The sequence below is a fragment of the Drosophila ficusphila genome, unplaced genomic scaffold (genome assembly GCF_018152265.1).
Source record: "Drosophila ficusphila isolate 14025-0441.05 unplaced genomic scaffold, ASM1815226v1 contig_197, whole genome shotgun sequence".
Lineage (NCBI taxonomy): Eukaryota > Metazoa > Arthropoda > Insecta > Diptera > Drosophilidae > Drosophila > Drosophila ficusphila.
Window position 1 is genome coordinate 5594455 of NW_025064091.1, and position 16663 is coordinate 5611117.

The 16663-nt window shown below is 39.0% G+C and overlaps 2 protein-coding genes across 4 annotated transcripts; one reads left to right on the forward strand and one right to left on the reverse strand.

Moving 5' to 3' along the window:
- Positions 1–121: 121 nt before the first annotated feature.
- LOC122319697 (contactin-2) lies at positions 122–15915 on the reverse strand. 3 transcript variants are annotated; one of them, XM_017199915.2, is made up of 6 exons: positions 15223–15915; positions 5913–6049; positions 5315–5851; positions 5046–5175; positions 4365–4514; positions 122–2238 (listed from the first exon to the last, which is right to left on the reverse strand). In XM_017199915.2, the coding sequence occupies exons 1-6, from the start codon at positions 15284–15286 to the stop codon at positions 1808–1810; spliced, it is 1449 nt and encodes a 482-aa protein (XP_017055404.1). In that variant the 5' UTR covers positions 15287–15915; the 3' UTR covers positions 122–1807. The 3 variants fall into 3 exon arrangements, with proteins under 3 accessions (XP_017055404.1, XP_017055405.1, XP_017055406.1); XM_017199916.2 differs by lacking the exon at positions 4365–4514 and having other exon boundaries at positions 122–2174; XM_017199917.2 differs by lacking the exon at positions 4365–4514.
- LOC108097396 (putative gustatory receptor 9a) lies at positions 6561–7751 on the forward strand. Its single transcript, XM_017199652.1, has 3 exons — positions 6561–7367; positions 7445–7597; positions 7671–7751. The coding sequence occupies exons 1-3, from the start codon at positions 6561–6563 to the stop codon at positions 7749–7751; spliced, it is 1041 nt and encodes a 346-aa protein (XP_017055141.1).
- Positions 15916–16663: the final 748 nt, after the last annotated feature.

A 16663-nucleotide genomic window follows, 5' to 3' on the forward strand; every position in this document is an offset into this window, starting at 1 on the left:
AACTAATTGTCTTACAAATATACTCTATAATCATATAAGATCCAAATAGTTATTCATTAAAATTAAAATTCCATTTAAAAGATAGCCAATATATCATATAATCCCATTAAAAATCGTTGTGTGGTTTTGTAAACTTAGATTTATTTTATTGTTGTCTGTGTTTTTGTGGTGGCGAGGTCTAAAGCTAAGCCTCGGATTAGAAAACAATATCTTTAGAGTGACTAGGGGCGATTTCGCTGACGGCAGGCTGGCGCAATAACAATAAACCTCAACCTGAAGCAATAACAATTAGAAATACAGCCAAGAGTTTTAGGATCGGGGCTTAGGCGAATGACTTTTGCTTATTCAATTTCAATTTCGTTCTATTTGTGTTTTTTTTCGGGTATTGTTTTTTTTTTTTTTTTTGTCTTGTTTAGTTAAGTGCACATTCCGAATTGTTAGAAATATTATTTCTATATACTTGTTTGTAGCTATTAGCAGATCGAATGCAACCAAAAATATGCGGGCCAAGTTGGGCCCCAAAAAATTGGTATAAGCGCAGGCCTAAGTGTCTTAAACATTAACTACAGTCTTTCTTAAGATACCCACTCGCTATCTTTATGTACATCCTTCACATGTGTATACACACTTCTATATAATTTGTTGTTGCATCGGTATATATACACAATATTCGCTTGTTTAAAATTAGTTTTGATTTATCTTTTATAACAATTTCATTGTTTCAATTTTGTTTTCTGTGAGTGGAAGCAGTTTTTCATAGATTTTTTTCTTTTTTGTTTTGAATATTTGGTTTCCCAGCTACTTTAACTACGTTCATAAATATTCCTATATCATATTCAATTTAATTAGCTTTGAGGCCGAACTAAAGCACAAGGCATTTTGCCATTTATTTAAAATGTTTATCAAACGTTTTTATCGACTTTAAATATATATATGTATATATATCTATATATAGATCGTTTGGTGCGCTCTACAGTGCAAAATATTTGCTCAATTATAAAATTGTTTCACAGTTTGTTTAATCGTTACAACAGAATCAAAACCAAGACAATATAGTCGGGGATCTGGACTATTTGAGATCTGTTACACATTACTTGAATTTATTTATAATGGATCTCTAAATTAAGTAATATGAGGTAAGTATTATCTAATATTTAGCTTTCAGACCAACGGACAAATTAAAACTATTGAAGTTTAAGAAAGTGCTTTGGTAACAGATCTATCTTTTCGTGAGTTTTCTGTGGCTCTAAGCAAACTTGTCCGCTAAATTCTGTCCTATATACCTGGATATCTGAGTAATCCAGTTGCTGTAACTCAGATGGCGTGTTTAACTGGGCAAAATTCAATTGGGTATTCGTCTACGAGCTTCAGCAAATTCATGATGGTTAATAACTGGATTTTGGTGTTCATCTCGTTTCGTGTGCTTTATGGTAAATCCTTACAATGTCCGTTCAATTGAATTTGTATCACAGCAATATATTTGTTTTGGTTTATATTTATAATACGTGTATATATACTATATAGTTCTGATCCGGATAGAAGCGGCGGCGATGAGCAATAAATTAACGGGCCATTTGGGTATTCTGCATTTGTTTTAAGCTTTCTCAGGAAACCGAAATGAAAACGAAAGTTTCGACCGATAAGCTCCATATACGAGTATAGGTACATATATATATGTGTGTGTGTGTGTGTTTGTTGTGTTGGATCCTAACTATCCGATCAAACCAATGCAATGCAAGGAATGCAACAACCTAGGCGACCTGTTGTGACCAGTGTTTGTACTCTCATCAAATACGATGAGTATGCCTCAAATTCGCTTGATGGTGGGGCCGGTGAAGAAGACGGAAACTTTGCGCTTGAATCGCTCCATGGTGGGTTCGTGCTCCTCCTCGTAGTCATCGTCATCGTCCTCGTCCTGCCGCCGATGGTGCTGCTGATGGTGGTACTGGTGGTGGTGGCTCTGGTTCGAGTGGTGGCCAAACGGATGCAGGTGGTGCTGTTGCGGCGGCAAATGCAAGCGCGGCGGCGGCGGCGTTCGATGGTGCTGCCCGAAGATGATGGTGCGTGGAAAGGGCATGGCCACGTCCTCCTCATCCTCATCCTCGCCATCGCCACCGGTACCAGCACCACCCGCCTGACCTTCACCATCACCACCTGGTCCGCCGTCCGACTCGCTGAAACCGGGATTCAATATTATGTTCGGTATAAGCTCAATGCTGTCCCAACCATCTTGCAGTTCTTTGGATATCGAAAAAAATCCAATTAAAATGTATGATCATTAACGTAATCATCCAATTTATTGTTTGAAGGAAAGATATAGAGAGGATGAGAGAACAAGAGGAAGAGAGAGAGAGAAGAATAAACACATTTATTAGATAGATTTTTGATAATTTTTCAGTACTTTACCTTTTTCTAAGGATTTTCATTGTTTGTGTTGGTGTTTGAGTGAGTGTGTGTGTGTGTGTGTATGTTTGGGGGTGTGTTTTTATTATTTTTTCTGAGTGTACGTGTGCAACAGTTTAACACAAATATTTACAGGCAGCGCTTCAGCCAAGTGACACTCGAAAAAAAGCGGCACTTCAGCCCCCGAGCGTCATACAGGGCGTATGCGTAATGCAAGCAACAACTTTGTCACTAGAATTAAGTGTACCTGCAGCAGTGTTCAAAATAATAGTTTTTTGAAAATATATTGCATTTTTTAATAAATATTTCGAAGGAAGTCATAGATAACTGAAATTCACCTCGCAAAATATTATTATCATTATAAAGGGAAATCAAGTTTATAACTTCTTTAAACCTTTTTAGACTTTCTCTCAACCGATTGTCAAATATTCCTATGATTTTGAACACAGTTGCATATGCGTACTCAAATTGTTGTATCTTTCTGTGTGTTTTCGTGTGCATTTTCTATTGAAATCCAAGCTCGAGTGTTCTCAAAACAAAACCAAATCAAATACTCAACGAAATATTTCATACAATCCACTCTGTTTGGTTTTTCAAAAAACATTTAATTGTCGTGCTTTAATAGGTTTTATCCGTTGCAAATGCAAATAACACAATAATATTCAGTAAAGTACATACACGTTTACAACATTGATAAAGCATTATCTTTGGTCTAGGCATTTTACAATATTTGTTTAGCTATGTCGTTTGATTTATTCGTTTGCAGCTAAAGCTTAAAATTGGTTGAGACCTCTAGACGGGTTTGGTTTGATTTCGTTTCCATTGATTGATTGATTGATTTTTGGCTACAAGTGCAGGCTATCACAGTTTAAGTGCTTAAAGCTTTTTCTCATTTTGGTCTAGGACTGGATTTGCATTTTGTTTTCGTAAAAGCGGAAATTACATTTTAAATTGCTTAAGGCTAGACTGTATTTCAGGGGTTTTTATTGAATAAATGTAGACGTTAAAGGGTGAATATGGAAAGCCTTGTCTTTGGCTTTAAATAATTGCTTGATTAAAATTATTGTAGGCAAAGTGAGTTTGTATATATATTCTATTTTAGTAGCTGCCTTTTTCTTCCTTTGCTACGTTTCTCTACATTAAATTATCTACTTTAGATTTAATAAAAATAAAGTTAACTAGAAAACCCTACAACCCTCCATAATTTATTAGCACGATTCTATAAGCGTTTACAAAAATGTAAATAAACTGCACCTACAAAATTTATTACAGAATTTAATTGCTGGAATAAATTGCTTTCTAAAAAGGAGGGCGAAATTTGCTAATAAATTTTCTTGAATAAATATTTGATTCGCCTGCAGAGCTTTTATAGCAAATACATTTATGTATGTATTTTGTAGGTATTTATATTTACAGGTCACAGGAGCCGCACTAAGGCTATGTACACATATATATATATATACATATATGTATATGGTGTATATTATAAAGGGTCTTAAGTATACATATTAACAACATCCAACGGCAAAGCAAATGTTTTGCGTTCGGCTGGCAAACATAAAATCTAAATGCGGTTAAACACAACATTTGGGTATTAATTATTAACAACAATAGCAGCGGCAACAACAACAGCAATGTGGCAACAATAACGACAATAACAACAACAACAACGACACCAAATAACATCAATATAGCCATAACAAAACTGAACAATGCAGGTAAAAATAATGTGTGAACATAAAATCGGAGATAACTGAGCAAAGCCAAATGGAAAATAAAAAGGCATTTACAAAAACAAAAACTGAAAACTAAAACGGGTGAGATTCTGTTGCTGATTATCTCGGGAATTCTTTGCTGTTATTTCGAACTGGGGATTATTTTGGAGTTGGAATTGGAGATTTGTTTTTTTTTTTTTTGTTTTTTTTGGAGCTAAAGCTGGAGTTGATGGACTTATTCTGTACCCATTTGCGCCGACTGATAGCACTCCTTGGAGAGGACAATGCAGAGTCCGATCGCTAATATCACAAGGGTTCCGAGCACTATGCTGACGGCCACTATCCAAATGCGTGGATCGAAATTGTCTAGGTCGGGTTTTATAAGGCGTATGAGATCTGGTTCGGGCGGGTGTGACAGAGACAGAGAGACACACACACACACACATAAGACACAGGAGAGCGAAAGAGAGAGAGAGAGAGAGAGAGAGAGTGGAGAGAGATAGATGGACAACGAAAATTACCAAAAATACAAATCGAATCGAATATACTAAACAATAAGCTATACGTTTACACTTAGTTTTAAATTAGTCGGTAATGCTTACTACCAATCAATTAACTAGATTTGTGTCTCACAAATCGGATTGCAAACATATTTTTTTAAGGAAAGTAATTCAATTGGGTTTGCAATCCCATCCGAAAGACCTTAATATATAAATGTTGACACCAATTGGAAATTAGGAATGATCAACTACCGATTAGAATTACAGTTTACACATTTAAAGTAGAATCAAAGTACGATAAATAGTAGTCATAATCAACATAATCTAGCCTGGATCAACATAACCTAGCCTAGCCTAAGCCTAGTTGAATTGTTACCTAGGATCTCTATGACTATGGGGATGTATGGGCAGTACCCGGAGTACTTACCCTCCTCCTTGGTCTCCGGCAGCGTGGTCACATTGGTGGTCACCACCTCGCCGCTGCCCAGCTCGTTGTTGGCCCATATCCGAAACTCATAGGTGGTGTTGGGTGCCAATCGATAGACCTCCATTTGCCGCTGGAAAATGGAGTGTTGGATATCATATCATATCAAAGAAATATACTTAAGTTTATATTTAAGTAGATTATATTTAGTAGATTTAAGTAGATTTAAATGTAATACTTTATCCCTTTGATTAGTATTTAATAATACCCACCACATTGAAGGCTATGTTAATGGGATCCATTCGACTCCAGGCGTGCTCGAAACTGGCGTTCGCCGGCGGCGTCTTGTAGGACACATTGCGATACTCGGCCGTAAAGCTGCGCACCGGGTATCCTCCGGATTGGGTCTTGTTGAAGCGCCAGATGAGGAAGCCCAGTATGGTGGAGGCCTTGAAGTAGAGCTGCGAAACTGGACCCGGAACGGTGCGAACGATGAGCCTGGTCCGCTGTTGTGCCTGGTACTCCACCTCCACCTCCTCCTCCTCCGTCTCGGATTCCTGCTGGGAGTCCCTCGGCGATTCCCTGACCTCCACGTCATCCTCATCCTGCTTTTCGCTCTCCTGCTGCTGCTGATTGGGCGATGAGGTAGTTGCTGATGTTGCTAGATTGCTCGTTGTTGCACTTGTTGTTGTTGTTGCTCTTGTTGTTGTTGTTGTTGTTGTTGTCGATGGGCGTGGCACTGAGGCGAAGCAGACATAAATTCCAGCATCCGACGTGCTCACATTCCGCAGCACCAAAACACGACCAGTCTTTTCGGGGAATAAATCGGGTATTCATTTTGGTAAGTAAGTTCTATAATGGTTGCCTCACCTGGAATATTGTGCTGTTGTTTCCGTGCTCTTTCACCCACATTATGTTGCCCTGGGCTATGCAGGGTATGCTCACATTGCCGCCCTTGTCCGTTGCGTATTCGTTGTACTTGATCGTCGAGCTGAGAACCGTGAGCACTGCAATGAAAGCAAACCATAAGTGAATCGTAGGTCATCGATTTGGAAAATTTAAATGCAGTTCGTCTAGGAACTCGACTGATCACTTTTCTGCAAAACCACTTTTAGCAAACATACATCATAAAAAATGACAAATCATCGACAAAAATTTTTAAAATTAACAAATGTTGCAGCTTAATATATATTTTAATAAAAAATTCATAAAGATATGCCACTTGTAAATCGAATTAAAATTAGAAAAATTATGGGTATAGGAGTGTTTGGATTTGATTAAATCAGATGGCAAAGTTATGGCATCTAAAACTTCATTTCCGGGTCACATTTCAAGGTTATCCAATTAAAATGGCATCTAAATAGGTTCTAAAAGAAAAAGAAACTAGGTCAAACTTATGGCCATCCCTTGAATTATTGGTGCGATATAATCAGTAAGGAAATTTCTCTTTGATTAATTGAAAGATAGCTGACTGAAAGTAAACCCAGTGGAGCCCTGGACTCCTCAGTTGAATACCCAATGTCGCTGTGGCTGGAACAAGCTTTGACTGCTTACTTTCAGGCTTTTGGACTGGCCTGTGGCTGGAGCTCCAGTCGGTTGGGTCGTCTACTGGGCAGTAGTTTCCTTGTGTTAATTGTGATCGAAATGACCCGTGAAGTAGTGTGCTACTTCAGGGAAGAACTACCGACTAACGATATAATATCGATGTATTTCGTGAAAACCATTCAAAGTGTTAATGTTGTGTACAAAATGGTGCATGGATGGTTTGCCTTTATGGCCATTTTTGAGTGTCGGCGAGTTCGTCGACTGCTGAAGCAATTGCCTCTAACTGGGGGAACTGCCTTCATATATAGACATCTGATCTTGGAGCTGATCCAACTTGCTTGTATTATAGTCATAGTCTACTATGAGTACAGCATTGGTGGCTTGTATCTGGAGAATCTGCGGTATGCCTTCAGTCTCCAGGCAGTTCGTGCTCGCTATCTGCAAATGATTCTGCTTGTGAAACGATTGGACGACCAGCTGGAACAGCTGCATCTCAGGATGATGTATGGTTGCACGGATTACAAAACCCTCCGATCGGATTTCGCCCAGTTGGTCAAAATGTCGCGTTCGTTGTCGAAACTTTTTGGCCTTTCCTTGCTCCTGCTGAATATCCTTTGCTTGGCCGACTGGATCATCGTTTGCAATGTGTACTTCATGGTGGAACACCTCAAGGCATTGCAGGGCACCTGGTTTGTGTTCGCCCAGGCGATGTTCGTAGTGGTTCCCACTATAATTAAAATCTGCACCATCTGTGCCACCTGCCATCGATGTGTCGCAAAGGTAGGATTAAGTCTAAACTTGTTGAATTTTTAAAAATATTACTTTAGTAATTTCTAAATTTGGATTTATTTTTGCAGTCCAAGAACCTGCTGAAGCAACTGAAGGATCGTCCAGGACAGACACCTGCGGAAAGAAGTCAAATCGAGGGTTTCGCCCTGCAGATCATGCAGGATCCCATTCAGTTCAATGTCTGCGGTATTTACCACCTCAATCTGCAGACCTTAGCAGGGGTAATACTATCTATGTAAAATTGAAATAGAATATACAAACCTAATGGAAACCCATTTGCCCCGTTATCTTTAGATGTTCTTCTTCATTCTGGAGGCCCTGGTTATATTCCTGCAATTCGTGTCCCTCATCAGGCCGCAGGCCATGGACAAATAAATCATGGGGGCTGGGTGATGTATCGGGGCCAAAGGTCAGCGGTGGGAACATGCAACATGATTTGCTCGCCAAAAGAAAAAAGAGGAAGCAAACAAAAAGTTGGAAAAAAAAATGCCTCAATTTAACGTCGTTGTATTTCTGCATGCAGAAAATGATGAAAATGTTGCTGCGACACGCGAAGGTCATACACACACTGCTTACATATTTATGACGCTGCCTGTTTCCGATTCTTCGACAGGAAACAACAAAGGGGAAAAAAAGAGGGAAAAGCTTCAGCAAGAACAACAACGATAAACACCGAAAGGCAACGTCATTCCTCATATTTTATTTCTGGCTTTCAAAAGTCACCTAGGAACTCGGCTTAAGGGTGACATTTCAATGGAAAATGGCGGTTAAAAGGTGCCAATATTGAAATAAAAATGAATTCCTAAAAGGTTTCAAGGAGCAGCCGTTTTACACGCAGCAATAAATTTTATTCAATAGGTGTACAAGTTGAAAAAATAAATATAATAAACCTAAAAGTAAAAGATTGAATAATTAATAACATGTGCAACAAATTTATAAACTGGCTTCCTGATTTCATTCCAGAAATTCATCCTAAAATATACAACATTTTTATAAATTCCACTACATTTTTGAAATTACATTTTCCTGCTGAGATTTTCTTGAGTGGCCTATTTAACATGGTTTAAAGTTTTATTACTGTAATATCTTTCGGTTTCTGTTATGCAGAAATCTGAAAAGTTTCGCGGCAACGCGAACTTAATAAGATTGCTTTTTTAAAGTTGGCCATTTCTCGCTAAGTAATCCCGAGCACAAAACAAACAAACATTCACCAAAAACACATTTCCCACACATACGAGCGGAAAAATAAAACAAATTTTAAAGTTCAACCTTGTCCAAGTTGTGGCAGAAGTAAGTCAGTCAGTCAACCATAATGTTGATAAAGTTGCGCACAAGCCAAAAATGGCCATAATAAGTTTTCCCCGCCTGCCGGGAAACTACGGAGGGGGCGGGGAAAGGGGAAAGGGGGTGGCAACTACGGGTGTATGTTGAAAAACAAAAGTTGCTCCATGTGTGGTTATGTAAGGCGCAATCTGCTTGCCGAAAAGTATGCACCACCCCCTCAAAAGTCCACCCAAAGCACCATCATCCTTTGCTGACGTCAGTTAATTGATTTCAACACGAATCCAATGGAGACGCCTAAATTTACACATAGAGAAACCAATACAGCAAATATAGTTTACTTATTGAATACAATGCCAGCAATCACTATACAAACAGCAGAAATACTAATTCATTTCGATTATAGAAACCCACGATCAGTAGAATTTTTTTCTTTTTTCAATAAAACGTAAAAATATAATCAATGTTTTCAAAAACACTTTGAATAAAAACTAAAACGCTGAACCTATACAAATTGGTGAGTAAATCCATTAATTATATGATTTATCAACCCTTAAATCTAGTTTTTGTTTCTTGTTTTACGAATTAAGTTAGAACACGCACCCCTTTTTTAAACTTGGCTCAGTGCAAGGTCACTCAATCAGACTGTCGTTCAATCACTCACTTTTGTCGATGGGCAAACCATCAATTGTCGAGCGATTTAATTAGGTCGCCCCAGGGCTTTTTGGCCGTGACGCATTTTGGCCAGTTGCCTATTTTTAGACGCGGTTTGCATTGATTTTGCCATAAACCCAAGTCGCCCAAGTCGAGCCACTAAAACCACAGAATAAAAGCCCACAAAAAAAAAAAACCCACGAAAACCACCAATTTACCCATCCACCCATCCGAAAAACCACCCGGCGATAAACGTAACCCAATCCGCCGTCAAGAAACAAAAGTCGGAGACAATGACAAAACAAGCGGTGGAATCCGGGTAAATAAATCCGGAGACAGACGGGCGGGCGACACCTTTTGTTTATTATTAACCGGATGCGGAACCCCTAGTTACCAACTATTTACCCCGACGGTCTGATTGGCTGGTGTGCAAGAATTTCCACGGAAAAACCGGAAAATGGCGGGTGGCAAATAGTGGGTGAACGGAGGCAAAAACAGAAGGCAACAGAAAGTGCAACTGAAATGTAATAAAATAAAAATGTTTGCCAATTGGTTTAACAACACGGTGAGAAGTGAAGGACTTGTGATGGTTTTTCCCCCGCCCACTTTAGTTAGTTTTTCTTTCCCATTTCCCATTTCCCCTTTCTCCTTACCCCGACTTTTTCGCTTTTCCTTTTTCCCCTATTTATTTTATTCCCACGATGGCCAACCCAAAGCAACCACAACACCACTTCAGCACGCTTTTCATGGAACTGCGCTTTTCTGTAATTAATTATTTAAGGACTCGCCTCGATTTTAGTCAAACTTGGGGAATGTCTAAGTACAGTAGAGAATCTTGAAGTGAGAATTTCTATTTAAAAATGTATTTAGTTGTTTGGTGAAGCAGATTAGAATAAAATATATATTGTAATTAGTTAAATAACAATTCTTATAACTATAAAATAATTGTTCCTATGCCAAAATTTACTAATCAATCATTACTTGAATAGCTAAGCTTACAAAAAGAACTATCAATAGTTTGTCAAATATATAAAAGAGCTCCTGCAGCGGAAAATTGAATTTTCATGGTCTTAAGTTTGTCCTTTTTTTCCTTGCAGTTCGCATCACGTTCCTTGTTTGCCTGCTGCGGCCATTTTGCATAATTTGCGGTTCCGACTATATCCTTTATCCTCCTTACACGTGCCATCTTCCTGGATATGCCCCCCCGTTCGGCGATTGAAGCAACAAGCGGCGGAATAAAGTTTTGCTGATGGCACCCAGCTGGGAGATCGAAACTGAATGGCCAACGGAAGAGTTCAGAGTTCAAGGGTCGCCGGAGGGGCAAACTTTTCAAGCACCCACTTGAGTATCAGTTCAAGACCAGCTGAACTCAAAATCCTCTGAATTGTATCACTGTTTTTCTGTCGGGTTCTGAATTTAAATGGAAAAAAGCTCACAATTTCAAAGGGAGAAAATCATTCATGCAGTCATCACAACGCAGGAAATTATTCCATTTAACCGGATTTAATTTATTTGCTCGTCAAATTTTCTGCCTCAATTAACTGCACATTTAATATGTGTTTAAATGTTTACGTTGGTGCATTTTTCCCACGCTTTTTGTATAAAATATTACACCCTTATAATACACCCTTTAGAAATCATTTTATATAAAACACATTTCTAATTTCATTCAGGGCCACATAAAGTAATATTTATTTCATATTTAAATTCAAATAAATGATGGCCAGTAACTCATCCCCTTGACCAAAATGGCCAAAATGTGTCCTGTGTTATTCGACTGTAAAGTTGTTAATTTCATTACTCGGCTAACTAATTCTGTTTGCATAATCGAAAGTTGTTAATGTTGGTCACATGTGGGTGTATAATGTTCAATTTGCATGTAAATAATTTAATTGAGGACCACAAACAAAGGTGCGTGACTGGTGAATAATGAAATGGCTGCCATTTCGATTGATTTCACTTTGGTTAATGAAGAGTGCCCGCCATTGTGTTCTCGAAAATGCTATTCTGGGAACGCCCAGACAACTTGGCGCTGTCAGTTTTGAGTGGAATTGGGTGTTGCAATATTTATGACTCCCCCAGCGAGTGTCGATTGCATTTCGTGTCGCGGCCAGACGCCCAGCAAACCCCCTTTAAGACCCCTCAACACATGGGCCAAAAATAAACAAAAGCATTGGGTATGTGTATGGGAATACCTTTAGCTACACGAACAGAAAATAAAATACTCTTTTTAAAAGGTGAATAATATCATTACAGAAATTAGGTATTTAAAGTAGGTAATATTCAATTGAACTGTATGATAATTAACTGAAATCTACCATTAAGATATAGTGGTTTTTTGGTTTAGCCCTGTTTATTTTCCAACCCTGTAAGCCCTGTTCTCTGTGTACTTAAACGACAACCCTGACATTTTTATGGAGCTTAATAATGCATTTGGCTTAGGGCGACCACAGAATGTCCATCGAAAACGAATGGGAATAAAGGGTAAAAGGAGCAGCGAACAAAATGCAGTTTAAGCCACAAGACCATTAAATTGGAATTTCATAAAGCTTTCAGGCGTAAGTGCGCACAACAGGGTTAAGCATAGGGGTTAAGATAGGAGGCACAAATGTCAGCTGCAGCTGTTGCCCTCAAAAGCAGACTATGCGATTATTCTGCTGGCACAACAAAATAATAAAATAAATGACAAAAGCCGGAAAAACTGGAAAGCGATGAAAACGAAAACAAATAAAAAGGGGGCGAAATTTACTAGGCAAATAAAAACAAACAAACACAAAGGCAAAACTATTTCGCAAATTAAAATTGCATAACTACTGAAAGGAAATCTTACTTGGTATAAAAAGGAATATCTTAGTAAAAAAAAACGAATTTATAAGAAAACACCCACAACAAATACGAGATACGAAATAAGAAAATGCCAATAAGTTTCTGCTGCAAATTGCAATTTGCGAAAGGAATTTCCTTTCCTGCGGTTGGTGGATTCTATACTAGAAACCAACGAATCAAGATGCCTTTCTAAGGACTTTACATTCTTTACATTCCACTGAATACCTTAAAATGTGTGCATTCAAAAATAAAAACATTTCCCTGGTCAAAGTGAAATGCAATCTCCCATGGCCAAAATGCCACGAATGCGACCCAATCAAACGACAGAAACAACTAAAAAAAAAAAAAAGAAGGCAGACACTTGACGGCGGGACAGGGAAAATCTGAGCCCAACTGAAAACCAAACAAAAGAGTCATTCAATGCTCTTGTTTTCCCCACAACCCCCCACATTTTACTTTTATTCTCAGCTCGTGCCATATATTTTCTCCTGGGCAGCCTGGGAAATTGTCTAAAGAAAAAGCGGCGAAAAATGCAGAAGACTTTTACAACAATTCCCCGAGTCACTTTATTATTATTATTGCCCACGGGCAGAAATGCTGCCGAGCAGTGGGAGCGGCAAACAAAATAAAATGCCAGAATTAATTAAAATTCATAATTAGTTGCATTTTGCATGCCAACGGGCCACGAGGTCACGACAAGAGCTAATCCAGCCTTTGGCTCAACCCGGGTTTTCCCACAGCACAGCACAGTGGTCGAAAATGGAGTTTCAGATATCAGAGATTTAAAAGATTTTATTTTTATTTTTTTTCAAATAAATTGTAGACTTAATACCGTTTAAGAATGTAACGAATTTGATAAATTGTAGTGAAACTTGTTTAATATTTTTAATTTAATAAACGTTTATTATATTATATCTATTCATTTTTAAATATTTCATAATATAGGATCACTTTTTAGCATTTAGTTTATTTGACGTACTTTTCTACATTTATATTTTTGAATTTTAAAACAATCCCAACCCACGGTGACCATTCTACGGCAATTCTCATTTCGCACTTTATTTGCTTTGCAGGAGAAACCAGACAGCAGATGATGGGCGAAAAGGGGCGTGGCGGGGGCGAAGGACATGGGACAGGGAACAGGAATTTCTCCTTAATGATGTCCCCCCGCCCAATGCCGACCCCGCCCACTTGTTGAACTCGTTGTTGTTTTTGTTGTCGCCGTTCTTCTGGTTCCATTCAGTTGGCATAATTGCAAAATGCATTTTTTCATTGCCTATTTCAAAGCGCTCTTCTTGTGTGTGTTTGTGTGTGTGTGTGTTTTGTGTGAAATTAGAATCAGGAGCCAACGAAAATAATCAAAATTTCCATCACAGCTTTTGGCTTTCTGAATAAGCCGACCGACCAAGCGGAAAATCAATGCAAAATCAAACGCCCCAATAAAATAAATGTGTGGAAGTAAGTGAAAAGTGAGGGTGCCTCCTGTTTTGTTGTGTTTGCTTGTGTGCGTTGTGGCACTTGTCCTTTTTTGGCATTGACATTGAAAACCTGCCCCCAGCAAACCACACATTCCAAGCATTGTCTTTTCATACCCTTCGCCATAAAGAAGAGCCTTTGAATATTTGGAAAGTCTGGATATATGTTTCGAATACTTTACTTAAAAAAGATCAATTGTATAAAACTTGTTGTGAAAGCATTAAATGTTTGAAACCACTAGATGTTTGAAATCTCTCAAATTTTAAGTACTTTCAACTATATTTCGTTAATCTTCTAAATAAAATAATTCGGTAAAGTTGCGAAACTGAAACTTTCGCCCAACTTTTGGTTAGGGCATTCGAAACTCTGACTCGGACTCTGTTCTGCTTGAAAGCTGTAACCCTTCTAATTGCTCCTTGTGGCCTAGGTGGCAAGTGCCTAAAAATAGTGCCAGAGCCCTTGTTGCATGTGCTTCGCCTTTCTCGGTGGTGCAGTTGATGGTGTCGAAGTGCTGAAACCACAGTGTTGGGCCAACAACAGTGGGGAATTCAATTTCGATTGGAGGGAAAATTCTTAGCGGCGTGTCCTTGACTGCAGCTACCCGATCTTCTTGGCTCTTTAATTTGCCAAAAAAGTTTCCAAATTGGAAGCCACTCGACAGTTAAGTATAAAAAAAAATCAATTCGCCCAAATGAACAGCTGCGGGAATTTTGTCTTGGCAAACAGCACGGTGTTACCGAATTTCGTTTTAATTAAAAGCAAACATTTTTAGCGACGACAGCTATTAGGAAAATAATGAGTTTGGCCAGGCCAACTGCCACATCTTCTTGCAAAAATAGAGGAGTATTTCTCGCTGAGGTTTCGCTGTTGCAGCGACAATTCAAGGATTTATACGCAATTTGCATGCAAATCAAGTTGGTCAGGCCGCTTCGGTGGGTCCTCAAATGGGTTGGGATTTATAGTGGGGGCGTGAGGGTTAAGCTGAGCCCAAGCTTAGGCCACTTTGACTGAGATTTATTATCTCGTGCGACTGTGGGTGGCACTCCGCACAGATTCATGGCATATCAACGCCAAATTAAACAACTGAAGAAATAACCTAAGCGGGCGAACTGGAATTCCCTTTATTCCAAGATCGAATGAAAAGAGTTGCGTAAAGATTTGTTATACGTGCATAAAAAAACTTTTCCTTGGTGTTAATATTTGTAATTATTATTTATGTTCCCTAGATATTAAATTACAAACTTAACTTTGTCTTTTTTTATATATGTATCATAAAAATTTATGGAAACCAACTAAGCTTTTTTTTAATTTGTAAATATCCCAGACATCCCGGAACACCCATCAAAATGATATCCTAATTTATCCCATTCCCCAACTAAGCTTGTTTTTAATTGTTATATATTTCCCAGAGATCCCTGGAAGGCCAATAAAATTTCCCACATAAAGCAGATAAGTCGCCGCAATTTATTTCGCCCCCCATGGGCGAAATCATCCCAACTGGACTCCAATTGGGTCAGCCACCTAAGCCACCACTGCGTTCCAACTGGACACGCATTAATCGCAATCGGGCGGCGAAATGGGGGAGTTATGTAAAGTGTCAAGTGCTTACCTTGGGTGAAAAATAATAGATTGAACGATGACAACGTTAGCACGGAGCTGGAAGTGGACGACATGCTTCCATAGCACGCTTAAAGCACGCTTTACATAAGCCCGGTGGTTAGCTGTTCGTTTCCTTCGCTTCCTCCTCGCTTTATCACCCCCTTCTGCTGTCCCTCCTTTTTTTTTGGCCAAAGCCGGCTGCAAAGCAATCAACAAAGGCACAGGCACCGAAAGTAAAAATAACAAAAACAAAAACCCCAAGAAAAAAAACCAAACAGCGACGACGCGCCAAAAACAAAAACAAAGAACTCAAAAAAAAAATTCCGTTTGCTGATTTTCTACTTTCTCCTATTTTATCCTTTCCACATTTACAGTTACTCCTATCGCGTGCCTTAGCTTTGTTGTTGTTTTTTTCGGCTCTCTCCCTTTCCCTTTTGCCCCCTCTGCTGCCCACTGGCTCTTCTTCTTTCGCGACTCCTTTTGACGTAACTTCAAAATGCGGCTGCTGATTACTTGGATAATTTTTAGCACTACTTATGGATTGCAAATCGGCAGCTTGGCAACTTTTACTGATTAAATATATTTAACTTGAAAAAAATTTATGTTTATTTGATTCAACTGCAGTTCGGTGTTTGGAGAGTTGTTGTTATTTCGGGGACACTGGATTCGCTCGCAGTTCACCGTTATTCATGTACCGTTGCGTTCGAGTTGCGTTTTTCGACTGAAACTGAAGCGCTTTTAGTTCGACTTCGTGCCAGGGACTCGGAAAATCGCCCGCCAGAGTTTCGCCTTCGGCTCTTTTCCCGCCAGATCTGGCTGAATTTTCGGTGGAAAATATTAGTCATAAAGGATGTGGATTTTAAGCCCCAAAATTTAATATTAATCTAAATTGTGTAAAATATACGAACAATAATATAATGTTTTGACACAAAATATTCACTGCATCCCGCACTAACTAAATTATATATCCAAACATTTTACAACTGTTTTTGGATAATTTTACGTATACGTAATATTCGTCGTATACGTAATATTTAGAAAAAGCATTTTATTTTTAGCGAACTTTAATAAAAATATGAACTTTTCAGTGGGCAGTTTTTATTTTTAATAATATAAAAGTTAAAAGATAATATTTGGCTATTTTTTTCGGCTGCAATCAGCACTGAGTGTCAATGGGCTTGTCAGCATGAAAGTGGGTGCGAGCCCCCGATCCAAACCCTGATCCACCGTTCTCGCACAGCCCATGCCCCCATCCCTAATGCCAAATCCTATCCCAGCCACCTCCACATGGGCCCCGTGTTGTGCAACTCTGCCTGGAGCCCGTCATCTGTAATTCACCTTGGCAAGCATGTGAGCTTGATGCACAGGCACACACGGCATTCAAGAATGCAACCCATCGACGCCCATCCACCCGACCAGCCACGCCCCCTTGCCACCCTTCCCTCAGGCGA

What these genes read in the sequence shown, in the direction of transcription:
- LOC122319697 (XM_017199915.2), bottom strand. Translation starts at nt 15,286, where the DNA reads ATGTCGTCCACTTCCAGCTCCGTGCTAACGTTGTCATCGTTCAATCTA. An exon ending in TTAACATAGCCTTCAATGTG is followed by an intron (nt 5,176 to 5,314) that starts GTGGGTATTATT and finishes TCCATTTTCCAG; the next exon opens with CGGCAAATGGAGGTCTATCG. An exon ending in GCCGGAGACCAAGGAGGAGG is followed by an intron (nt 4,515 to 5,045) that starts GTAAGTACTCCG and finishes CGCCCGAACCAG; the next exon opens with ATCTCATACGCCTTATAAAA.
- LOC108097396 (XM_017199652.1), top strand. Translation starts at nt 6,561, where the DNA reads ATGTCGCTGTGGCTGGAACAAGCTTTGACTGCTTACTTTCAGGCTTTT. An exon ending in GCCATCGATGTGTCGCAAAG is followed by an intron (nt 7,368 to 7,444) that starts GTAGGATTAAGT and finishes TTATTTTTGCAG; the next exon opens with TCCAAGAACCTGCTGAAGCA. An exon ending in ATCTGCAGACCTTAGCAGGG is followed by an intron (nt 7,598 to 7,670) that starts GTAATACTATCT and finishes CGTTATCTTTAG; the next exon opens with ATGTTCTTCTTCATTCTGGA.